This window comes from Leptonotus elevatus, chromosome 20, assembly GCF_054856555.1.
Source record: "Leptonotus elevatus isolate MCC_2025b chromosome 20, RoL_Lele_1.0, whole genome shotgun sequence".
In the NCBI taxonomy this organism is placed as follows: domain Eukaryota; kingdom Metazoa; phylum Chordata; class Actinopteri; order Syngnathiformes; family Syngnathidae; genus Leptonotus; species Leptonotus elevatus.
Window position 1 is genome coordinate 12,864,261 of NC_141258.1, and position 26,731 is coordinate 12,890,991.

Consider the following 26,731-nt stretch of genomic DNA (forward strand, 5'->3'; position numbering starts at 1 on the left):
GTATCTAGATATTTATTTTCGACTTTCTTTAAATGTTTACACACCTTTGAATTCTACATGTGTTTTAGGTAATTAAAACAAATCGATCTAGGAACCATCCATTGTTGTCTTTGTCGCTGGGGAAGATATTAACAGACTCGCGGTTGCTATGGAAACCTTTTGACCCGCTCAAGTGAACTGACCCATAATAAACAAACTGACCTAGTGACTGAGTCGTGGTTAGATATTAGTTTAGTGACTTAAAATATCGAATACATTTTTTTATTTAAATGAATTCAAAGGCTGCATTGATTTAAATTATTAAAAAAAATATGGTGTTTGAACTAGGAACCTTTTATCCTTGTGTCTATGTAGCTAGGGAAGAATTTACGATCGCGCAGTTACCATGGAAACCACCTCACCCGTTTAAAGTAGCTAACCTAGTAGCTTACAAGATAGTTGTTTGCGATCAATCACGTGTTGAATAGTTTGAGTAAATTTGTGCCATTGACATGTAGGATAGAGTCTCTGTCAACAACGGCGACTTTGACGCCTAAATAGTTACGGCAACTTTGTCGACACCCACCGAGGATACACAGTGGCAGCTACATGGTAGGGCAACATAATTATTATTCGTATGATCGAAATAAAAGTAAGTTAATTCCACATAGTTGAAACATTGCATTCTGACTGGCAGCCATGAGAACGGATACAAATTTGCTGTGATGTGTAGGGCTCAATTTCGATTCTTCGTTGAGATTCAATTTGATTTCAATACTTAAGGTTACAATTTGATGACGATTTAAAGCCTCAAATAATGATTCAATACGAAGTGCAAATACATAAATGTACAAACGTTTGCACAATAATTACTTGTGCATATGGAGTACAAAAGTAAAACACAAAGGAACACGGTCATTCGATTCTATTTGTGATTCATAGGATTTGCTGAATCAATATTGGATTGTGGAGGGTAGTTACTGAATCGGTATGGAATTGCAAGGGGAAGTATTGCAATGCATTCATGAATTGATTTTTTTCACCCCCACCCTAAAGATATGTGTGTTTTTTATTACTTTATCCAAAGCTTTGTCCATGTGTAAAAGCACATCTGGAGATTCTGGATGTATTTTATTTTTCAAAGACAAAACATGACTTATGCTGTATTGGTCACTGTTGTGTATTTATTGATTTATTTTTGTCCAGTTCCAGAATGCAGGCAGGTGGGGACACCCGGGACAGTGGACTGGACGACCTGGAAACCATGGTGGCCAGTAAAGAGAGGGAGTGGAAAGAGCTTCATGCAAGAAGGATTCATCTACTAGAAGATTCTCTTAAAAAGACCAAGGAGGAGTGTGCTTCTCTGAGGTATTAATACAGCAATTTTAGACAGAAATCACAGAAATTGTTTCCGTCTTTCCTTCATTGTTTTGCTACCATTCATTATGTTTCTCATCAACACAACCTCCAAATTACTGTCAAAAGCCTTAAGTCAAGTATTTGTCTAAGTAGCATACAATACAGTTGAACAGTAGTTTGAACATTTGAACTCGTACAGTATTAAGTCATGTTGCAAAGAAGCATATTTCCCCACCCAACTGTTACCGTATTGTACCATACACACAGAATTGCTTTTATTTGCACTGGTTTTGAAATGTGTCTCCAGTATATCTGCCACCAACTCCATACAATGGACGTTTGTGGATTATCAAGAGTAACCAAGACATGTTAGAAGGACTCCAAATTACACAGCACAAACACCCCCATTGTTTGTTTTACTAAAGATACAGAGATACCATTTACTGTAAGTCAATTGTCCTACGCCCAATGCAAAAATACTGAACAACTGAGTTATACTGCACACAATGTAACGTAATATGGCATACTAGAGTTTACTTTTCATCACATCTTTCAAAGGTCTGTTAATTACTCTCCAAGAAAATTATCTTGTTTTAAACGTTGTTGTTTGTTTGTACTATTACTCAAAAGGTTTTGAGGGTTTGCCCAAACTCAGTCAGTTGGGATCGTCTCCAGCTCGTCCGTGACTCTATGCAATCTATTGTGTTTAACACACGATACCATATATACGATAACCTACTCCATTGTTTGTTGGCACTATTTCTTGAGACATCAAAACCAGAAGCTGAAAGAGGACTTCCAGTACAATCTCTCTATCCTGGATGAACGAGAGAAAGAGCTGGAGCGATATGATGTCATCACTTCCAGGGCTGTGAATGCAGAGCAGAACAGGTAGAACAGTAACAGTCAACTGCTTTGATCCATGTTTATCTGAGTTACATTTTGCTTGACATGCCTTCGGCAATATTAAAATACAAATGAACAGCTAAAGCTGGATCAGAAATTCTGCATTTACTATTCATTATTATCATATTCCACCACAGTTCTTCAATAACGACAGATTTCTTCTTCGTATGGTATATAGGAAAAGTGATCCAAAGGTTGAACAGTTTGAACAGAATTCATTGACTTTACAACAACTTGAATGCAGCCAACATCACAAAAATGATAGTGTTTGACTTTCAAAGTCATCAAGTCATTTGATAATTTCATTGTGTGCAGATGAACTAAGGAAGTGACTCTTGTGGATTTTATACTAACAGAGGAACAAGCAGGACTAATTCCAAAAAAACTGCTGTTATTTACAGGCAGGAGGAGCTGAGCCGGCTGCGTATCCAGGTTGCCATGCTGGAGGAGAAGCAAGCCAAAGATGCCGAGGCGAGACATGAGGAGCTGCGGATCAGCCAGAACAAAGCTGCTCAACAAAGGCTGCAATTGGACGAACTCAGACAGTGAGTCTGGAGGAGGGGGGCTAAAAACTAAAGAAATTAGTTTGATGTGAATAGTAACATTCAGCAGTATGTATGGTAACACATTTTTAAATGTAAAAATAACATTTATCAATGTCAGGGATGGATCAACTTAAATCCTGGAGGGGGCCACAAAAACGCTATTTTAAATATGGACAAAATATGAGCATATGTGTGAAATGCGTGCTCTTAATTTTTTATCATTTTAGTTTTTAACAATTACTGTTCAGAGATGGTGCTTAATTGTTAAGTGAAATAACTAATTTTACTATAATTTTTTTCTTGCCTATCATTCCTAATCCACAAAAAAAAAATTGGCCTTATTTTTTTATTTATTGTTTTTCTTAAAAAAAAATCCCGCATCTTGGATTTTTCGCACTTTGTCTGGTTGTGGTGTTTCCCTCTGTTTTTCACGGAGAATGTACGGTATATTGAATGTTCATCAGCATTTTCTGTAGAATTTTTTGGTTTTGTAAAACATTTTATAATAATGATAATAATTTTGAGAAGAAATGAATCAAGTGGTCACTCAGACTATGGTTGTGGGTCGTGCCACCAGTTGCCCATCCCTGGTCTATGTCAGAGTCCAAAGACTCGGCTCAACATAGGTTAGGTTGGATGATGTTATAGATAAAGGAAAGGGAAATGTTGGAAAAAAAATACAATAAATGACAAACTGTGCAAATTAAAGGCAAAAACATGTGGGCAATTTCTGGTGTATTGTTTGGAAATCTTCACAGTTTGACACTACTACCCCTCCCTATCTTGAAGACAGGCTAATGTGTGGTGGGTGAACTCTAGCCTTAACAGGAAGTGGTGCCTCTTCCTGTAAAGTGTGTCCCTGTCGTTTTGGTGCAGAGACACGTATTTGTTTGTGTGTGTAAAACCACGTCCACATTGACCACATTAATGCTGACACAGAGTGCGGATGGCCTGTGTCCAGCACCACCTCATTGTTCTTAAAGCTCTTGATGAGGTTGTTCGATCTACACCACGTAACAAAGACCCCCCAGCAGGTTTCTGTACTCACCTTCTTTTTCATCCTTAATGACTTGTTGTTTCATCTGAGAACATGGATGTGGTAGGAAATTGTGAAGTTCTGTTTCAAGTTTGGTATGTTCAGGCAGATGAAAAGATCCCCGCGGTGCTCTGGTGGTCCCGATGCTATTGTGACGTCTAGACCAAACTCAGGGGAGTTCAGGAGAGTTCAGGGGCCTCATTCACCCCAATTTGATCTAGAAAAGTGTGTCGAATTTGTAATTTTTCAGTCTTCGTTCATTCAATTTTTATTTTTTTTTAATATTATGCAAAGAAATACAGATTCTATAGCATCAATGTAATTTAAAAAATATATATAATCATAGATCAAGTAATCACCAATTATATTACATGGTTCGCGCTTCACCTTACAAGAGGCGGACATGTTTTGCCGCCATCTTTCTGCTACGGAAACCCGAAGGAGACAAACAAAGCGAACGTAGTTATTGGCGGTAGGCTTACAAAGTGTGGTCTCTCTGAGGCACTGAAGCACACCCTTCAAACTTCCTCAACTCAACTCAATTTATAAAACACTTAAAAAAAAATGTGTGTGTGTGTGTATGTGTATCAAAGGTCAATGACAGGTACAATTCAAAAGCAAATGGAGGAGCACGAGCGGATGCAATTGGAGATGCAGCAAAAATTACACGAGATGGAGGGAGAGCTCACTCGGCAGAAACAGGTGCAAGCACAACTCGTTCTTATCATTTGATTTAAACTTTAATTTACACTCTTCAAATGTGTCTTTTCGCATGATTACATTATCCTGACCTCAACAAGTAGAACTCAAATCATACAATGTGGACTCAACTCTTCCTCATGTTAGAGCCACAGTGTGCGAGACTGAAATAACTAACTGACCTTTTGAATGAAACCACACTGAATAGTACACAAAAATTGCAGCGTTATGTATGCCGGTACTGTATTTTCAAGTGCATGGATGTGTGTGTTCCAGTGTATTGGTCAGACTTGATCCCAGTGTGAGTGTTAAGGGATTTTGCATGCTCTTGTTCGCACTTGCATGAGTCACAGGAATCTGGTGTTAAACTGACACCCATCTCAGTATGATTTAGAGCCATCATCACCATGTTGACTGTAGCCGATAAAAAAAATAAAAATAGGAAGAAGTGGTAGGTGAACTAAATTAAACAATAAAATAACTAAATTTTAGTCTAAACACATTGATTAATATTGTGTTTGTGGAATATGAATTAAGCGGCAAAATTCACCTGATTTTATCAATCTCGGGGTGCAGCCATCTTGCCACTTGCTGCCGACTGTTGCTCAGGTAACAACCAATTGCTCAGCTTGCAAATGTCACATGACCAAACTCAGAAAACAGGTCAGGCCTGGTTGGTTGTTACCTGAGCCCTGAGCAACTGTGATGTCATTGTCAGTCGACAGCAAGTGACAAAATGGAGGGATAAAAACAGGTGGATTAAATGCAATATTCATCAGAATACCGTTTTTAGACTAGTGAGACCGCAGAGAACATATTTTAAAGTAAATGTTTTGGTTGTCTTCCCCTTTAAAACTTTATTTGCCCTTTAAATGCACGGAATTGTGACTATTTCAACATGTGAAATGAGATATTCCATGTTCTCTTTAAATGAAACTTTAATGAATTAAAATGTCTTTTTTTGGCCATCAGGGGATGACAGCGATTTACAACAAAGAGCACAGGCAACAAGAGCACGAGTTCAATTTAAAACTTGATGAGATGCATGCAGTGCTGCTGTCCAGTGATCTCAAGGTCTAGAAAGTATGAAAATGTCTTCATAAAAAATGTTGCCACTACCTCTTGTTGACATGTTTGTGTGTTAATGTTTTTTTTTTCCAAGATAAAGTTGCTGTCTAAAGAGTGTGATGTTCAGAACCAGGCTCGATTGCAAGCAATACAGGCGCTCAAAGCATCTGAAGATCTCTGTAAGCAATTACAAACCAAACTGCAACGCAAGGCTGATTTGAATAATGAAGCCATTGCCGTCAAGGAGGTCAGGTATGGCATTATGTAACAGTGTGTTGCAGGTTTTTTATGTGGCGTTTTGATATGAAAAATTTATGAGGGTGGAGGTTCAATAATCATTTTTGTGCTATGGGCAGTAAAAAAAAATGGCATAAATACCATACCACTATAAATTTCCTTGGAAAACCTGGGGAAGAGGGCTTCAGGTTGCATACTCAGCACTTTTATTTATACACTTGACTGCTATGTGTTTGACATACATCTCGGAGTTTTCACTGTCATTTGCAGGATAAAGGAACTTGAGAACAAGTTAAAACGGATAGAGAACAAACTGAAGAAGCAGAAGGAAGACGACATAAAAAAGTGAGTCAATACAAACTCCGTAATGTATACGTGCCAACCAGGAAAAACAAAAAAATCCACCTTTACGAAATGAATACAGACTGTTGACATTTCTGATGTATGTTTATGCCTGTCAAGACATGAGGACATGGGCCAGGCTCTGAAAGAGAAGGATGAGCAGTTTGAGACCCAATGTCAGGCCCACAAAGAAAAGTTAAAGAGAACAGAAAAACAAAAGGTCAAACTGCAGGATGAAATGGAGATTCAGTCTGCGAAAGCTCGCTTGGCACAAAAAGACATGGCGATGGCCTTAGAGGAGAAAGATGACACAATAAAGAGGTGAGACATATGTAATGTGTATCGAGTATGTTTTGTGTAGCAATATTAATATGCTACTATTCAGGGGTTTATCATCTTCCAAAAAAAAAAAAGAATAGCATTGACTCTTCTTCCAAAAGTTTAGGATTTGGTTTTGACAACAAAAGATAAAAAGCTGTTTGGGGTCTTTCTTTCCACCACTTAAAATTTGTCTATTCTCATCTGCTGTTGTTGTTGTCTTTGATCCATAAATTTGATGTCACTTTACTAAGTACACACGTGGTTTGTTTCTTCTTAAGGACTATCCATCCAAATGGTTGTACTGGCTATAGCCAATATTTGTTCAATGACACTGAATGATTTTCTGTCGTCTCTCCGCTTCACAATTGCTTGTTTTTCCACCCAGACAGCTCTATGGTTGTCTGGCAACAAATCACACCTCGCAGTCAAATACCTTTTCATAGTTGAAAAACTAGGGCATTAAAACCTAGCAGCTCTTTTTGCTACACATAGACACCTTGCATATCGATGCCGAGAATCAATGAACCACTTAGATGCTGAATTTAATTCATTTTTTAAATATTTATTTATTTATTTATTATTATTATTATTATCCATCCGTTCATTTACTGCCGCTTATCTGGGGTTGGGTCACGGGGGTAGCAGCTTTAGGAGAGAAGCCCAGACTTCCTTGTCCCCAGCCACTTCAACCAGCTCGTCTGGCGGGATCACAAGGCGTTCCCAGGCCAGCTGAGAGTCATAGTCTCTCCAGCGTGTCCTGGGTCGTCCCCAGGGCCTCCCGCCGGTGGAACATGCCTCTCCAGGGAGGCGTACCGGAGGCATCCGAACCAGATGCCCGAGCTTCTCTCCACGCAGAGGAGTAGCGGCTCGACCCTGATAGGACTCCTTCTTCAGCTTGACAGCATCCCTTAGGATTCGAGTATTGTCGCCACGACAGGCACCGACCACCTTACGGCCACAGCTCCCATCGGCCACCTCGACAATGGAGGCGTGGAACATGGTCTACTCTGAGCTCTCCCGGGACAAAGGAGAAGTTCTGCCGGAGGTGGGTGTTGAAATTCTTTCTGACAGGGGATTCCGCCAGACGTTCCCAGCAAACCTTCACGGTATGTTTAGGTCTGCCAGGTCTGACCGGCATCTTCCCCCATCATCGGAGCCAACACACCACCAGGTGGTGATCGGTTGACAGCTCTGCCCCTTTCTTCACCCGAGTGTCCAAAACATGCGACCGCAAATGCGATGGCACGACTACAAAGTCGATCATCGAACTGCGGCCTAGGGTGTCCTGGGCCAAGTGCCTTCTGTTTGAACATGGCGTTTGTTATGTACAATCCGTGACAAGCACAGAAGTCTAATAACAGAACACCACTCGAGTTCTGATCGGGGGGGTTGTTCCTCCCAATCACACCCCTCCAGGTCTCACTGTCATTGCCCACGTGAGCGTTGAAGTCCCCCAGCAGAACGAGGGAGTCCCCGGGGTGAGCGCTCTCCAGCACATCCTCCAAGGACTCCAAAAAGGGTGAGTACTCTGAACTGCTGTTTGGTACATATGCACAAACAACAGTCAGGACCCGTCCCCCACCCGGAGGCGGAGGGAGGCTACTTTCTCATCTACCGGGGTGAACCCCAACATACAGGCGCCAAGCCGGGGGGCAATAAGTATGCCCGCACCTGCTCTACGCCTCTCACTGTGGATTGGTATCAGAGCTCAAGCCTTGTGTGGAGGAGAGTCCGACTATATCGAGTTGGAATTTCTCTGCCTCACACACAAGCTTGGGCTCCTTCCCCGCCAGAAAGGTGACATTTCATGTCCCAAGAGCTAGCTTCTGTAGCCGGGGATCGGACCACCAAGGTCCCTGCCCTTGGCTGCCGCCCAGCCCACTATGCACCCGACCCATTTGGCCCCTGCCACCGGTGGTGAGCCCATGGGAAAGGGGACCCACGTTGCCTCTTCAGGCTGTGCCCAACCGGGCCCCATGGGTGCAGGCCAGGCCACCAGGCGCTGGCCAACGAGCCCCACTCCGGCTCCAGAGGGGGGCCCCGGTGACCCGCGTCCGGGCAAGGGAAACATCTGTCCATATACTGTGTTCATCATAAGAGGTCTTTGAGCCGTGCTTTGTCTGGCCCCTCACCTCGAACCTGTCATGGGTGAACCTGTCATGGGTGACCCTGCCAGGGGCATAAAGCCCCCAGACAACATAGTGGGATACACAAACTCCTCCACCACGGTAAGGAGGATTATTATTATTATTATTATTAATATTATCTAATAATAACAATAATATAATGATAATAAAAATATAAAACAATATACAATTTTAATCAAATGTATTTTATCCCTGTGTATTATTCTTCCTTTGATGTTTTTTTTATTTTAAATTGTACTATTTAATTTTTGGTATGATGTGAATGTGATGAGTGAATGTGTTTGGGTGGGGAATGGCACTTGCCTTTCGATGTACCTTGGTCTTAATGGAGAAATGTTTTGCTCTAGTTGATAGCAACATGCCCAAAGACACAATGTTTATGTCTTCTCCCTTTATATTACCCACTACATAAATGTAAAACATCAATAAAATATTTTACACACAAAAACGGGGACATTCAAACAAAATGCTATCTTCTAAGTTGTTAATTGGATTGAGATGTAAATTCATAAAAAGAAAATGTTGATAACTTGTTACATGTTCATCCTTGGATCTTCTATCTGTCTATAGCCAGATAAAATAATTGGCCCCACTGTCACAAACACGTGTATTTGTGTGTTCCACAGGCTTCGTACTGACGTGACTACAGCCCAAACTGTCTGGGATAGGCACATGAGTCAGACTTCTAACGAGATGGTTGCCAAGAACACAGAGTTGATCACCATACAGAACAGTAATAACAAACTCCGAGCTGAGTTGGAGAGGAGCAGGGAGGAGATTAACAGGTGAGACAATGGACCATGCCCAACATGAGTGCATTCTGACAGATTTATAAGAAATCCTTTTCACCTGTGTGGTTATCATATTTAAATGGCCGTTTGTGTGTCAGGTACAAGCAAGATGTGAGTGCTGGTTTAAAAAGAGAGGAAGCCCTCGAACAGGCACGAGTCCAGTTGGAGTTTGAGTGGCAGAAGCGCTATGATGCCGTCAAGGTTGAACACTACCTGGCTAATGAGCAGCTTATACAAGATTTGACCCTTGCCAGAGACCAGGTCAATCTTTTTTCATAAAAGAAGACCTCAAAATATGTTTTTGTTGTCAATCAAATTGAATTTCTTCATATGTGTGGTACAGGTTTCTCTTGGTTGACCGTCCATATATATTTTAATCAATAAAATAAAATAAACTTATTCAGACTCATCATAGCTCATCTGTAGTTTTATTATTTGTTTTTTTTATTTATCTTTATCAGGCAAAGGCAGAGCTTAGTGAGAGAGAAAAAGAGTTGCATTACTTGCTTCCGTCTGTCAAAAAGAAGAGTGACAATGCAGTGGAGGTAAGAAAACATGTACTTCCTCTGATAACTTAAAAAACAAAAAACTTTTCTTTATATTACATTGAACATGGAAAGCCATTTTCTGAATTTTAATTTCAATTTCAATTTCTTGATCAAGGAGACATTCAATCCCCTGAAAGCTACACACTCATACTGTATGCTACGTGGATATTGTGTTTTGTTGGCAGCTGATGCCCTTCAGTTCTTGTGCTGTCTATTCAAACCCGTACAATTTTTGGCAATGGCCTTTTGCTTGAACACCCTGTTAGGTATAATGGCCTTTCAGCTTGACTTTTTGCCTCTCCAAACTGGCAGCTGCTATAAACTGTTGGCTCCAATGGGAAAACAACACCTTATCAAATAACACTTAAAGGCTAAGTGGCTGCAATGAAAACTATGACATAATTGTTGAATGGAAATGCAAGCAGGTACATTTGTGTTGATGTTAACAAAGTCAAATAAATATTCCTTTAACTTTTATTGATATGGCCATGTACATAAGATATCTGACATTTATTTCTTCACTATTAATATTTCAAACCATTTACTGTATTGCAAAACATGCCAACAGGCTAAAATGTCTTTATGTTCATTTTTTTATTTAACATAATGATAATAATGTTTTCTATGCAGCCCCAATATTATAAACATTTATTCATATTAATATTGAATGCGAACTCCGCAGCAAAATCCACCTGTTTTTATCCATCTCAGGGGGCAGCCATTTTATCACTTATTAACTGAAAATGACATCACAGTTGCCCAGGCCTCAGGTAACGAGCAATCACGGTGTCACATGACCGAACAAGCATCACGTGACCAAATTAAAAAAACAGGTGAGCCATGATTGGTCGGTACCGGAGCCCTGAGCAGCTGTGATGTCATTTTCAATCGACAGGAAGTGGCAAAATGGTCGCCCACTAAGATGGATAAAAACGGGTTGATTTAGATGCTTAATTAATCCTCCACAAATGCAATATTAATCAGAATGCTGTGATTAGTGGGGGTGCATATAACATATTTTCGTAAAGATTCTTTTTTTTATTGACGTCCCCTTTAATTGTGACTGATGCTGTCAAGTGGAACAAAAACAAGAATCATTTATATTGATTGGGGAATAAGTGGGGAGTACATAAAGAGTGAATTGTACTTTGCAATTGCGATCGGAAGGATGACTTTCTGTTTCCTAGACATTGGAGTGACTGTGCTTTAAACTATAGATATTGTTGTTGTTTTTTCAAAACTGTGATTTTCATAATTAGCTAAACTGTCCTCAACAGTGGGCTGAATATACTGTATTACAAACCAACAGGGCACCACACCAAAACTAGGCGTGCAGGCGTCAGAGGAGATAAGTTCCCTGGTTGAGCAGAATAGCTTTTTGCGAGCTGTGGTTTCCCAGATGAGAAAGGATATGGAGGATCTTGGTCATCTCCTACCACATCAACAGACCAACCACCAAGCAGTTAAAACCCCCGAAGCGCCTGCAGCTACCTCCACAACTGAACCTCTTGCCAAGCATCCGGACAGCTCTGCCAACAACATTCCAGCATATTTGTCAGGTCCCTTTCACAGAAACATAATTGATGATTTTAAAATGTCACTCAGAAGTTCAAGTCACCAATGCAAACACACAATGTACTCTGGCAAGCGATGCTAACCTTTTGCTAACCAAAGCGTTGCTTTGTTTCAGACTCCACTCAAGCTCTGAAGAAGGAGGTTGCCCTGCTGAACGCTCGATGCAGACATCTCGAGGAGCAGCTAGAAGGTGCACCGAAAGAGTCCCTGGCCCACACATATGTGAACAAACCACATCTACACGACCAGGGATATAAGGAAGGTAGTTTTCAATTCTTTCATTGATTAAATACATGTTTCACATATAGAAAAGGATCTTGCATGCTTTTAATGTCAGTGCCCTGAAGATCGTACAATATGTAAATATTGTTCAAGAAAACATGCGGTCGAACGTCATCAAGTGTGGCATCACGTAGAACTAGTGATGGACAAATTAATCTTCATGAAGCACTTGTGCTATTTGTTAGCTCCTCTAGATGGCACTCTTGGTTTAAAGATGCAGTGGATATTTAATCCGTTTCCTAAGCAGTTTTCCATGTCTCCCTCCTTCAGCGCAGCTGAATCTAATGATCAGCTCATCAGCAAGCTTTGCAGAAGCCTGATAATGATCCTGATCCTGAATCAGGTGTGTTAGTGGAGAGAAACATGGAAAACAGGCTGGATAGTGGCTCTCTAGGAATGAACTTGGCCTCCACTGCACTAGCCTTTATTTTTCTCTTTAAAGTTGAAAGACTTTAAAAAACTAAAAAACAATAACAAAAAAATAACAACAGAGCACTTCCAGTTCCGAGGCTGAAAAACATGTTATTTTGAAACATGACCGGATTCTCTCTGTGACGGACTCTTGTCAAGATGCTAATTATCATGATCGCTAACGCTAATATTAAATCCACAAGCAAAACAAACAAAATTAGTAATAAATAAATACAATTTAAATGTACAGTATTTTGAATTTTTATTTGCAACGGGGAAAAGGCCAGTGAGATGCAAGGCTATTATAGTTTTGGAATTTTCATTTTAGTTAGTTTTTATTTAGTTTTTAGTTTTGTTTTTTATATTTAGTTAGTTTTAATTAGTTTTCAAGGTGGTTCTGTTAGATTTTATTAGTTTTAGTTATTTAAAAAAATTCATTTTTTTTTAGTTTAGGTTTAGTTAGTTTCAGTATGTTTTTTTTTTATGTGTATTACTTGTGCACAATATTTGATAAACACCATGATATAATGAAAAAAGTAAGTCATTTCTTACCTAGCGTTGCATTTCGAGTTAAATGAAAAAGCAGGCAAGTTTAGCCATTGGAGCCAAAAGTCAAGCAAGCTATATTGTCGCCAAGGAGCGACGTCATCTAAAGGTGCTTTTCTATTGGCTGTTGCTACATAAACGTCACTTCTGTGTGACACACTTTCAAATGTCCTTATTCCGGTTAAATAAATATACTTAAAATCACATTTAAAATCATCCCCAAATGCTCATGCATTAAATTAATCCCCAAAGACTAAAACGAAGGACATTTTTTCTCTACAGTAATTAGATAAACATAAACTGTAATTTCAATTAGTTTTAGTTTTTTTTTTTTTTAATCATTTTGGTTTTTATATTATTTCATTAACAAAATTGTTTTGGGAATTTTAGTTTTTTCTTTAGTTTTTGTTAACTAAAATAACCTTGGTGAGATGACACAAGAGCCTATAAGCAAGGGGGAAAAAACGTACATTCGCAGGAGACCTATACTTGAAATATGGATTTACGGCGACGGGTGATTCACGCGCAAAGTCCTGTCATCACAAAATGCGGCGAACGGCTCTTGATTTAGCATTATGGTGAGTTATTCATGGATTTTGTTCTTGTTGATGCATTTCAGGAGGATGTTGTTAATATAAAAATAAATAAATAAAATTAAAAATAAAATAAAAATGTGGTTTCACATTTATTGTTCCATTGATTATATATTGTGAAATATGTGATAATAATAATAATGCATCAGATTTATATAGTGCTTTTTCTGAACTGTATTCGTTTAGAGTTCTTGTTCAACACACGAAACATTGTGTTCTCTTCTCATACTTTATAAACCCGCAACCTTTCAGATGAGCACATCTTTCTTAGTTTATTTCATTCAAAGATACCTTAAGCAGATAAATGTCAAAAATAATTTGGAAAATTATTAAAAATGCAACCGAAGGTACAACGTTAGGCATTTAGTGGGCTCACAAATAAAAATCTGAGGTAGATCCATGTTCACTAGGTAAAAAAAAAAGTGTTATTTTCTGGCAAATACTGGCTTCATTTTTACAGTTTTTCTATTATGGTTTGGATCCTCAGTTCTGTATCTCGAGAAGCATGCTGACACCAGTGCTTTGAGGCGCCAAGTGGGGAGAGGGCCACATGTAGAGCCTGCACATGCCAATATAAGGAATCAGGTACTGGAGGGATTCACAATTTTTTTTTTTAGGTGACCTGTATTTGACTGTGATCAAGTGATGTGTTTGCAATCACGTAGTTAATGCTCAGGAGATTAGATAGCATTACTATCAGGAAACCTTCTATGTCCAAATTTGGTCAATTTAAATTTTTTGCATAAATCTATACTATTGGTCAGGTCAGTCGCCACGCAGTTCTGTTATCTTGATAAACTATTGACCTAAAAATCAAAATGTGTCTTTGGCTCAACAATTATGCTTTTTTTTCCTGAAAGAATTCTGTGGTGCAACAAGTCCGAGATGAGAACCTCTACCTGTGGCAGCAGCAACTGAACTCAGCTCTGATGACTGGTGCTGCATCAGGTAATGGTGTTAAAAGGAACATTGCACTGGCACATGCCAGGCTGAAGCAGGCGGCGTCCTATATCGCTCGTCTGAGCAAGGAGAAGCAACAGCTCATACAGATGGGCAACTGCCTTCGTGCCCGGATCACCACCGCTGAATTACAGGGTACAATAAGAAACATGCAATTATAATGTTATCATTTTGGTTATGTCAAATACATTGCAATGTTTATGCTGAGCGACCAAAATGGAATGCAAGTCTTCAATCCATTGCTGTGTGCCTTACAGAGGCAATTGAGCAGAAGAGAGATTCCTCAACAGTGGAACAAGGACATCAACAAGATTGTCTTTCTGCTCTGGAGCAGCTGCAGTATAGACTCACCACGCAGGTACATTCTGTCATTAACCGTTTAAGACATCGAGCTTCAAACAGTATAATCCAACACTTTTAAATTGTTGTTCTTCCAAGGATGTTCCCTCTCATTTTTGTGTTAAAAAGCTTTAAAAGCTGATTCATTCCTTATTCACACGGATGCAAAGCCGACTTTGTTCCTCAAAATAATCTTAAACAGAAAAGTTTCAAGATATGCGCGTGTCAAAAAAAAGACGCTGAGGACGTTTAACGGCTGTAATGTATATGCCAAATCTGGAGTGGCGCTGTAGTGCAGCCACAGGGAGTTAACGGAAAGCGTAGAAGAAGAATCAGCGAAGAAGACAAACCACTGATCTGAATAGCCGATAGGCCAAGACTTTAGAAGCTGCCAGGCTGCCATATTACTCCTTCCAAGAAAGCTGTACATGTCTAATCTAGGTATACGTATCATTTATACAGTAATCTGCTTGCGAGACGGGAGGAGTAAGATGGCCGCCCTGTCGCTTCAACGGCTTGCGCGGACGTGTATGATCAGTGAGACGAACACAGGAAAAGTGATCATGGCGGGTGATTCCAGTGCAGCAACAACACGCAAAATATTTTGCTGTAAAAGCTAAGGAGGTTGTGCAAAATAACATGGCTATCCGCCATTGACAAACTGGCGTTGTCTTCAAACTGCGACCACTATGTCATCACTGGAGGAGTATCCCGCATATGGTGTCCACATTGGACCGTACAGGGCGCGTTTTGAAATCTTTCTACTCTGGAGCCCGGTTCCAAAAGTGATCGGTTTCAAGCTCCGAAACGGCGCTGCCGTGTGGACGAACTGCCCAAACGGTAAGAAACTTGTGCGGATACATTGAAACAGGCTTTCGTGTGGACAAGGAGGGTTGGAAAAACTAAAGATTCATTTTGTATAACCTACTTCCACTATTTCACGAATGTTTTTTAAAAAAGCACTTGTGAAATTTTATTCCTTACCTGATCCAAACTTAAAAGTAACGTTGTAAAAGGACACAAGTCTCTTAAAAGACCTTACATTAAATACATGTAGGTTGATTACTAATATTTTGCACTAAAATTATTTGGGCTCCACCCACCAATACAGGATAAAGAAAATGAATGGATATAAGAAATGAAAAAGAGGCCTATATAAAGGACTTGAGTTATCGTCTGTTGTGTATTTCTACCACCAGAGGGCGAAACAAGCCCACTCAACTATGTGTGTCCCTAGGAGCTCCAGTATGCTGTGAGGCAAATGACTTGCACTGTTGCTGAACATGCTTCTTCATCAGACAGCAAAGGACCTCCCTTAAAAGCAGACGGCAACCTTTGTTCCACAGGGCACAAAACCACTGATGAGTCTGGGGTAAATAGTGTACAAAATGTCAAGTCAAAATTTTGATTTGACTGCTGAATACAATGAATTTATTTAAAAAAAAAAAAATAGGAATCAGAAACCCAACCAATGTATCTTAATATTGACCTTGTATCTTTTCCTCAGACCTCCAAAATGTCAGACAAAAGTCTTACGATCAGTCAGCAACAGAACTCGTTGGAGATGAAGACACAGCCCAACTCAGAAGAGTCTCTGCAGTCATTAAAGGAGATTTGGGAAATACTGGACCATGGACTGAGTTCATCCATTTACTCAGAAGGTAAACGGATGCTCGGTTTTGATTGTCAAATTTATTTATTTTATGAACATTACCGGTATATTATATAGTGTATATTTATTTAGTGTGGTTGTAGTTTGCAGTTGTGTAAACTTGTGAGATGTATTTCTAATATTCTATTTACAGTACTACCTTATTTAGTCACAGAACTGTGCACTATTTATATTGCAGTTGTATTAGTATTGATAATAGTGGTTGCATTGCAAATAGGGATTGCCTTTCAATTCAATGTTTGACTATGTCGAGAATTAACAATCATTTTTAATTACTTTGAAACAATTATTTTGATTTAGATACGACAGTATATTAATTTTAAATTCTGACACAGTAAATGCTAAAATGATCACTTCCTGCCAACCATGATCCAAGTACTTAACCCTTGATCCATAAGATGTGCTCATCTATTGTTTTGTAAGACACCAGCTAAATGAAAATGTAATAAACATAACATGTCTGCATCAAGGCGAAAGTGAACTGAGCAGAAGCAAGTCAACCCGAGTGATGGTGACCGGTACCAGTGCTCCCATCCATAGTCGTTCCCCGGCCGAGCTGCAGCAGAAGAACCCCTCCAAAGTACCATCGCACCCGACTAAGAACTGCCAGAATGGAGCTCCAGGCAAAATCAGCAGGATCAGGAACTATAATACAAAAGACTGATGCACTCATACAAGTCAATTGTGCACTTTTTTAAAACTGTTCGTAATGCAAAATGTTGCTTTTATTAATCCCAGAAAACCACACCAAAACTGCATTTTTTTTTATTGGTTTGGACTATTTAATTACCTGTGCCTTTTTTAAATATACAAGTGTACAAAATTAGATGTGTTTCGGTTGTCTAAAAAAAAAGTTCGATTTTACAGAATTCAGATGTCAAAATGTTAAATTAACCAAGAAGAAAAACAACAAAAAATAGAATAAAATAAAAATCACCTGCCCATTCCTGGTTGCTGCTAATGCCAAAATTAATTATTGTTAAAATAAAATGTGTTCAAATGTTCGTTTGTTTTTTGGGATGACTTTAAATTCATTCCACTTTTCAAATGTTAATAATACTGTTACTTCAGTGTATAGAGCCTCCTTTCCCTTTCAATGGTTTATGGACGCTTGTCAGTTTATCTTCTGTGCTTATCAGAGTGGGTCAGTAGGAGTTTCTCCGAATATCACGCAAGCAGAATTTATGAACGACAGTAACCTCAGGAAATCACCCCAGCATTGCCGGTTACGTCATCATCTGGCACCGCCTCTCAATCACGCTATCTCCCTTCCTCTTGTTTCTGATTGGATAAATCTCCACACCCTCGATACGCCATTGGCCAACATATGTGACAAGTCAATACGTCCGTGTCATCCACGTGTGCCTTTGCAGGGTCCTCTGGTAAGTTCACGTTCAATGTCGATTTACGTAATTGTAAATTTGCCTTGAGGTCTGAACGTGACCGGTTAATGTGCACTGGCAATTACTTGAGGGCGAAAATAGGAGGTTATTTATCATGGTCTAAACTGGTGAAAGCAAAACAGCAACACACTTTCTTAGAACCGGTACGATAAACGCACATGGAAACATGCTGTATAACAGAATAACATGTCTGTAGTTTCTAAGAAGATGTGTTTGTAACTGATTTGCTTGTTAAGACACGAGGAATGCAGATGCGTCATAGTAAATAGTATTACTGGAATCATTTGATTATAGTCGCCAAGAATCTCATCAAAGCGTCATTAACTGATTTTTTTTTTGTCTTTAAAGTTAAAAGACATCCCTTGGTGATGCAAATACCTGCCCAGCATTGCATGAAGACACAGAGTGGCTCTGCAATGTCGATTTGAACTCTACTAAACCTCCAGTTTCCCTATTTTCCTCCTGCGTCTAACTACAAGGGGGCGTTGAATGAATTACTCGCCGCTGGCTGGATCCGAAAACCCGGCCTCTTTTCTCATTGGACTACTCGGCCAAACCAAACCGTCAGCCCATGTGGCGTGGCTGGGCATAACGTCGGGCATTTAAATTCACCAGACGGAAGAAGAGAAAACAGTCAAGTACGGATGCTGCTTTTCACTTCTTTAATCGTCGAAGTGCACCCGCCCACCGTGGAGCAACAAACGGAATAAACGTGGGAACACATGCTCCAGAAGCGCCTTAGCATCCCATCGAAGCGGTTGTTGCTCGTTACTTAGGAAGAAATACGACACAGGTAAGCCAAGCTAACTGCGTCAAGCTGGCGGATTACATAGTCATGGCGTGACTCTGTTTTAAATGTGAGACTGCGTCGATTTAACCCGTGAGACCGTACTCACTGTACACATTTTAAAGAAAATATGTGTAGGGCGGTGTTAAGTGGTTTTACTGTAGTATCGTGACGTAAAGTAGGGACTGATGTCAATACGTGATTGTGCACATACAGGAGTGTGATATGCTGTCTATTAAGTAATGAATGTGTCTGCCATCATGTTAACCAAAAAAATAGTATTTATATCCTCGTTTTCTCTGCTTGTCAGTTACTTTTACTGGAGTTCATGGCTGCCGGGCGTAACTGGGTGAACCAAGTGAAGTAACACAAGAGTGAATGGATTTCCCAAGCAGGCTGAGGAATTAATTGTGTTTGTGCCAAAAGTAGAAGGGCATAAAAGAGCCTGACTGGCACATTGGCCAAACAAATTGAAACAAAGACGCAGTAATGGAAAGAGACTCTCTAAAGTATGCATTGGTGAAAGACTGCTATTCATACATACATATTAACAATGTCAGGTGCAATGTTTTTATCTATGGAGGGTAAAATGTTTAAAGGTGCTATTACAGGGTGGCAAAGGCGTAAAGCAGGGTTCTCTTTGCCAATCTTTATTGAACCAAGGTACCCATTTTACAGAAAAAATCTCATGCCACTGCAAAATAAGAATGCCACAAATAGTGTAATAGCTACAGAAATAAATATGATCTCTTTCATTTACTGCACCCCTGATAATAGCTCAAGACGCACTAGTGGTCCACAGCTGGTTGTGAATTACTTGATGCAAAGCATGTTTGTCCCCCGTCACTTGGAAGAAGAAGGCCATGTGTTTTCCCCTAACAGGTTGTATGACAAGTCAAAACTTGTTCTGCTGCGTGGTTGAGTTAATCGCTTACATTTCCTCAATGGACTCTTTCGTTGTCCACCTGAGTCATACAGCGTGATCGCAAGTGTGACATGGAAAGTTGACGTTCTGCCGTAACTCAAGTCATTATGTGACATCATGTGACAATGTATTACATTTATGTTAAATATCTGTGTTTACATTAAATTATGTTGATTTTCAACCTTTATTTACTTGGTTAAGAGTTTGAATTGAAAAAGTACACTTAATGCTAAGCAATCAAGTAAAATCAGTAGTATTATAAATCTATAGGAGGATACCTTCAAATAAAAAGCCTTTGGAATTGGACTTAAAAAAATAAATAAAACATGGGCCTCTAAAATAAAATCCCCTAAACCGCTAGCAGCTCAGGTGTGCAGCATCTAAAGATTTACTGTGCGCTTTATTTTTCCTGTGGCTATTTTGTGACGCATATTCTCAAAGGAAGACCAGCTCAAGGGTGTGTTAAAAGAAAACGCTTGTTAATTTAAGTACAGACTAAAGCAAACACATTGTCACTCATTGGTGACAGTTGTGACTTGTTAACTTACTTTACACCTTTTTTTTAATGGTAAAAGCTGAGATGCATGATGATACACATTTGTAGCATGAATATAATCACATTTGCACTATGTCTTTTTGTTAAAAATTTAGTTTCATAAAGGTGATTGCTTCACACTGGAATGCATTATTTCTATACCAGTTATTTACTTTTGGACTCCTTTGACTCAAGTTATTTGACTTTCTATCACTTCTATTTTTTGAGAAAACATTACTGTTTGCCTGTAAATATACTTGGTACAGTAAGAAAAGAAAACCCACAATGGGGATAATAATAGAGATAAAGGAGTGATGATAATAGAATATTGAATTCCTTGGATATCATGTATACATTTGTGGTTCTAATCAGAATTGGTAAAGTGCAAAAGATGATAGAACACATCAGAGGCTTGACATGTTCATTCTGCTATGTCATGGCCATGGTTTTAGCATGTGAGCCAGGTCAGAGTAAGGCTATCTGTGTTGAAGCAGCCCTTTTAATCTAAATGAGAGTGCATCCTGGGACTCAAAAATGCCATCAGGGAAGGTTGGGGACAACTATCGTCCAAACTGACTCGTATTAAGAAGAAGAATAGGGCTGATTTTTAAACATTTGTTCTTTACTGTTTGATTAAAATGAAATTAAGCGTGTTATGTGGGCAAATCTAAGCATAGGGGCTGAATGACTTAAATTCAGAGTATCTCATTGGCTGACAAGAGCACCTGCTGACACACAAAGGCATGGCCCAGAAAGGAAGAACAAAGAGCAAGACAGACAGACACACACAACATCACTGATGTGTACACTAGTCTACGCTGTCTACATTGTCTACTGAAATTGCTCATTCATGCGTGCTTAGTAGGAGTCCTCATTTCCAAACCTGTCAGTCGAAGCCAACACGATTACACATGCTTTGGTACTGTACCATCTTCTCTGTGAATTAATACATTGCGCGCTTTGTGTTTTGTTGTGGTAAAAACAGCCAGTATTCTATTAATTGTTATTTGTACAGTTGTAAAATGACATTTTTGCTGTACTGTGTTTACTGAGCCAAAATGGCAGACCAATGTGCATATCCTGTCCTACTATTGGTTTACCATAATAGGTGCTATATAATAGTAGATTCCCTGCTTAGGCTGCTGCTCCTGCGACTTGACATATATAATATAAATGGATGAACAGAAGAGTGATAGATGAATGTTATCTGACCAATTTCCCTCTTTTGTCCACAGAAATACAGCATGGATGATGTAGTCATTGCAGGTATATCGGGTCGGTTTCCCGAGTCCAACAACCTGGCAGAATTTTGGGAGAACCTCATCAATGGAGTGGACATGGTGACAGAGGACGATCGCAGGTGGACCCCAGGTGAGTACATGCAAAGGTAAAAGTATGGTGGCTGGGCAGCGAAATACACTATGCTTTTGTTGGACAATGTGGTACCTCTATAAAGTCACAGAAGCAACTCCATGTACAGTTAACAAATACAGTATTGAACTGTACTTTTTACAATGTAGCTTAGCCAAGTTTTATGATGGCAGGGCTGTTTTTCAGGAATCCAAACTCCTTATCAATTTTTGAGTGGTCTATTTTGCTCTTAGCAGGGGGGTATTTCATCAAGCCGGATTAAGGATAAGCCTGTCTTATTCCGATGAACCCAGCTCATTTAAATCAGAGTTCCGTTCCATCACAGTGGGTTATATAAATTCCCACTCAGTAACCATGGTAATTTATGATGCAGAATTAATAGCCTGGCTCATTTCAATAAACCTGGCTGATTTTAAATCGGTGTTCCATTTCATCACCGTGGTTTATGTGAATGCCCACTCAGTAACCATGGAAATGTATGCTGCAAGACTAACCTGGAGAAAGAAAAAAAAACATCAAAAGACTCTTCCGTGACGTGCATTTTTGCGCTTGTGTAGCACCTGAAATGGCATATTTTCTTTTTTATGACATTGTATTTGATTAACTAATTTGCTCCCAAAAACTTTCTATTTTAAACCCAAAACGTATTTATATGTTTTTTTTAATGTATTTTTTATGCTAGAGCATATAGAAAGCTTTGATGCAGCCTCTGAACTGAAGAGAACGCTTAAAACGATAATAGTTATTAGAAAAACGGCCTGCGGGCGGCAGCAGAGTTTAAGAGATCAACCAGGGGCATGTTGCAAAAGGCTCTTGTCCCCAGTGTTTTAAAGAAATTTGTGAATACTTATGAAACTATATTCTAATACACTTTTTTCCTGATAAAATAAGAGACTCTAATCTTTCTTTTGGTAGGTTCCATGTTTTTATAGCAATAGACACAATATTCTTTGGGCCTTGCAAAATCAGTCGAAATCCAGTAAAACAGCCGGGAGCGAAAGGGGTTGCTTTAGTGAAAATGGCTGCTGAGTTAATGACACTTATGCACATTTGGTTTATTGGTGATTTCTGTCTTGGATTCCTCATACAGCTTCATTAATAACTTTTCTGTTTGTGAGAAGAATACTGCTCTAGTTTTGTCTGTCTTTTGATATAATTGATCGCCATTTCGCCTCTCGACTCACCAGGACTTCTTACCTACCCCAAGAGCGCCTGCAAAACCAGGCTATGCAATCCCGTTTTGGGTTAGCCTTGATAACACGCGGCTGGATTGAGTTTGTGGAACGACTTGGCACTTAATTCGAAGATGGTGTTAGTTCAAGACGCACTTTTTTTGCATGAGCCTGGCTTTCTTTAGCTGCGTTGATGGAATACCACCCAGATGTAATGTGCCTGTGTGACTCCACTATGTTTGTGTGTATATTGTAAGTTTAAACAATAATGTATGTACTTTATGCCAGAACTAACTAAATATCCAGATTTTAAAGATTTCATTACATTAAAGGTCACATTGTAAAATAAGTCTTATTTCCAATAGTTTCACCAATGTCATATACAGTATGGCCAAGTTTAGGTGCTTTAGTAATTTGGCCTACTGAAGATTTCATTGTGCTAATTCATGAATGGAAACCTTATTAATAGGCACTCATGTGCTTTATAGGTTTGGTGATTTGATGCGGCAGACTACAATTTAACCTCTAATGACGTATCATTTTTTTATTTTTTATTTATTTTTTTTTTAATAAGGAAGTGAGCAAGTGACCTTACCGGCACCTGGGAATGGTTTGAAGGTGTTTTTCTTTATTGACTTTACAAGTGGCCCAAGGAAGTATTTGAGCTATTGTGTCAGTGATTACTTACTGGTTCATTGTAATGTTACAGTCCTACTGGGCTGCCATTCATCTGGTTATTTAATTTAGATTTTTTTAATCGTGGCTTTTATGAAGTTATTTCAGTGTTTGTTTTTTGTAAACATTGTTTAAATTTTTCGCTTTCATTTCAGTCTTTTATGATTGAAGACCTAAGAAGCACGTGTTTTTGTTGTTATTTTTTTACTTTTGCATGTCACTTTCTTGAGCGGTGTTTTATTTAATCAGTAATAAAGCTTTTCTAATCAGTTTCATGGCAGAAACGTTCGATCCGAACGTTTGGTAATGAGCATCAGTGAAGATACTTCAGCTTGTTAGCTACGATGATCAGTCAGGAGTCTCAAGACCATGACAATGAACCATCATACAGGATAATCCATCTGCCATATTAGAACATGGACAATGATGATTTAGAGAACCGAAACGTTTGACTCATGAGGAGGAGGCCATGACAAATCCTTTCACCTCCTGCTTGTCTGATCTCAATGTTTTTAACCCATGACCACTGCAACATCACTTCGTAGAATTGGAGCTAAGCACTTCAACAGTACAGTTATTTTTCACTCTTCTTTTAACCATTATTCACGAGGGACTGTATGCATGTTTCTTAGTTGGGGGTTGTGGCCCTAAAATGTCAGTGAATTATTATTATTATTATTATTATATTAGTCCTCTTTGGTACACATATAATAGGTGATTTGAGCTAGACCATTGTGTCGCTGTGACCTCTCCCTTGCTTGGCCTTGAGACTCTTGGCACATATACTTGATTAATCCAACATACGGAATATGTTTTGGTCGGGTCTAATTGACGGTTGCTCTTCGATCAGTCCATGCTGATGTGCTATGCAGCAACAAATGGTTACCACAGGATTGAACCTTGCATATCATATTGATGTAGTTGTTTCCCAATTTAGAGATTTCATCCCTCAGTTTCCCTCTTCAGTAACTTGACAGTGATTGTGAAAAATCAGTACGATGAACTCTTGAAGGTTTTTTTAAACTGATAACCGTTTTGCCTGGTTTGCATTTCAGGCCTGTACGGTCTCCCAAAGAGGAACGGTAAACTGAAAGACATTGGCCATTTTGATGCAGCATTCTTTGGAGTCCATCCCAAACAAGCTAACAACATGGACCCTCAGCTCCGTATCATGCTGGAAGTCGCTTATGAGGCTATAGTTGATGGAGGTAAGGACCCTGAATATTTTTCATGGAAACATTTTGTGTAGGGTAGCAAAAAAATAGAATTATATATGTTTGCTGGAATGTATAATTTAAATCACAATAACTCTTGATATTACTGTTGAAAGCCAAATGACCACCTTGTGTTGTGATGCAGGACTGAACCCCACCACTCTGCGTGGCAGTAAGACAGGCGTCTACATTGGGGTGAGTGGTTCGGAGGCTGGTGAGGCGTTGAGCAGAGATCCCGAAGAGCTTCTTGGCTACAGCATGACTGGCTGCCAGCGGGCCATGTTGGCCAACAGACTCTCCTACTTCTTTGACTTCAATGGTACACATACACACACACACACACACACACACACACAGCCTGATGCACAAATATTACTCTTTCAGTGTTCACCTTCATGCTATTCTTAATTTCATTAGCGAAAACTAAACACAAATAGTGTTTTCGGCTACACACATTTTTCACCGGACGAAGACTAGACTAGACTAAAACCCTAATTAATAAACAATAACTGGGACTAAAGCAGTATGCATTTTTTTGTCGACTAATGAAAAAGAGATGAAAATGTACTTAATTTAAAAACTGGACTAAAATCTATGGACGTTTTAGTTCATGAACAAAGATGAGATGAAAATTATATGATTTTGTAAAATACTGCCCCTGCTAATCTGTCACATGACACATAGTGACACCCCATTTCAAATCTGCAGCTAGCGAGTGCAATATGCACAAACACATGGGACAGACAGGTGGATTCACGGTGAAAGGTTTAAAAATAATAATAATAATAATAAATGATAGCTACATTGTAACATTAATGCAACGGCTATAACGTTTCAACAGTAATTAATCCAACCGCCAACTAATGCAAACTTACTAGCATGGAGCCATAGTAGCCAGTAGCCACTTGTTGATATACTGTAATTGTGTGTGAGGTTGTTTTTCACCAAAAAGATGAGGGAAAATTTTTAGTTGAAATAGTTTTAGATCGGAAATGTTCAACATTATCTGCTGACCAAAAAAATATGTAGGGGTAAAATGATTGTCCTGACTAAAAAACTGACAGTTTTTGTTGACTAAAACTAGGCGAATAATATTTTCTTGGACTAAAATGAAAACTAAAATGCTAGATTTATAGTCTATTAAAAGTTGACAAAATAAAAACAGAATGAGGTATAGTAACTATTATAAAAAAACTAACAAGCGTGATTGAAATTGGACAAAAACTGAGACTAAATTTAAAAATGTCTGATAAAATTAACACTACTTCATGTCATACTTTATTGATTCAATGATCATCTGATTCTCACTCTTGGATCACCTGATTAGTGATTATCTCTTACTTAGCAATATTTGTTATTGTATGTAGTTTGTTTTATATGTGGCAATATTTTAGCTTTAAGAGTCACTGTTCCACTAAAGCATTAAACATGTTCTCTACACACTATTTCGCTCGTAGATGTGTTTTACTCATTTCTTCCCTTTTTGTCCTACTGCAGGCCCCAGCACAGCCATAGACACGGCCTGCTCCTCCAGCTTACTCGCTTTAGAAAACGCCTTCCAAGCCATCCGCCTGGGCCACTGTGATGCTGCCTTGGTCGGGGGAGTCAACCTGCTCCTCAAGCCAAACACCTCGGTGCAGTTCATGAAACTAGGCATGCTAAGTCCCGAAGGGACCTGCAAGTCTTTTGATTCCTCAGGTAAAAATCTTTTGATCTGGTGTTAAATCAATGTGCATATTATATGACGGTACCCATATTTATTGATGTATTTATCATTCTCTTGTTAAGGTAATGGATACTGTCGCTCTGAGGCAGCAGTAGCAGTGTTGCTGACCAAGCGCTCGACAGCTAGGAGAGTTTACGCCACAGTGTTGAATGCTGGCAACAACACAGATGGATACAAAGAACAGGGTGAGGGGACACACTAGCCACAGTATAGCGCAAGAGCAGCGCGTTTGGTTGAATGATTTGAGGGAATCTTCACAAAGGATGAAATGGCAGAAATTAGGTCAGTGCCTTTTAGATTATTTTGTACTCTTCATTGTTTGGATATAGCAGCATGGTAAAGTATTGGCACGTCTGCTCACAATCAGGTGATCCGGGTTCAAATCTGAGCAGTGTGAATGGTTGTTTGTCTAATATAGGCCGTGCGAGTGGTGACTCGTCCAGGACCCCGCCTCTCGCCCAGTGTCAGCTGAGATAGGCTAAACCTGTCCCCGGACACTAATGAGGACATGTGCTATAGAAAATCATTAATGGATGCATGGACGGAAGTTTGTTGTATTTACGGTTG

The 26,731-nt window shown here is 39.3% G+C and overlaps 2 protein-coding genes across 3 annotated transcripts in view; both read left to right on the forward strand.

Annotated features, from left to right (window-relative positions):
* Positions 1-391: 391 nt before the first annotated feature.
* Positions 392-17,340, forward strand: ccdc57 (coiled-coil domain containing 57). Its single transcript, XM_086063637.1, has 20 exons — positions 392-591; positions 1,186-1,347; positions 2,107-2,229; positions 2,646-2,789; positions 4,419-4,527; positions 5,497-5,598; positions 5,687-5,844; positions 6,100-6,174; positions 6,292-6,492; positions 9,266-9,424; positions 9,529-9,691; positions 9,892-9,975; positions 11,288-11,537; positions 11,669-11,815; positions 13,873-13,970; positions 14,246-14,480; positions 14,603-14,703; positions 15,922-16,056; positions 16,192-16,345; positions 16,827-17,340. The coding sequence occupies exons 2-20, from the start codon at positions 1,193-1,195 to the stop codon at positions 17,018-17,020; spliced, it is 2,787 nt and encodes a 928-aa protein (XP_085919763.1). The 5' UTR covers positions 392-591; positions 1,186-1,192; the 3' UTR covers positions 17,021-17,340.
* Positions 17,341-17,714: 374 nt separating this feature from the next.
* Positions 17,715-26,731, forward strand: part of fasn (fatty acid synthase) — a 28,434-nt gene continuing 19,417 nt past the window's right edge. Inside the window, exons 1-6 of one of the 2 annotated variants that reach the window (XM_086065346.1) lie at positions 17,715-17,738; positions 21,242-21,377; positions 24,280-24,432; positions 24,584-24,757; positions 25,936-26,136; positions 26,227-26,349. In XM_086065346.1, coding sequence (XP_085921472.1) covers positions 21,251-21,377; positions 24,280-24,432; positions 24,584-24,757; positions 25,936-26,136; positions 26,227-26,349 — 778 coding nt within the window. In that variant the 5' untranslated portion in view covers positions 17,715-17,738; positions 21,242-21,250. Of the gene's footprint in view, positions 17,739-17,958; positions 18,553-21,241; positions 21,378-24,279; positions 24,433-24,583; positions 24,758-25,935; positions 26,137-26,226; positions 26,350-26,731 lie in introns of those variants that run through there. The other variant, XM_086065345.1, reaches the window with a different exon arrangement.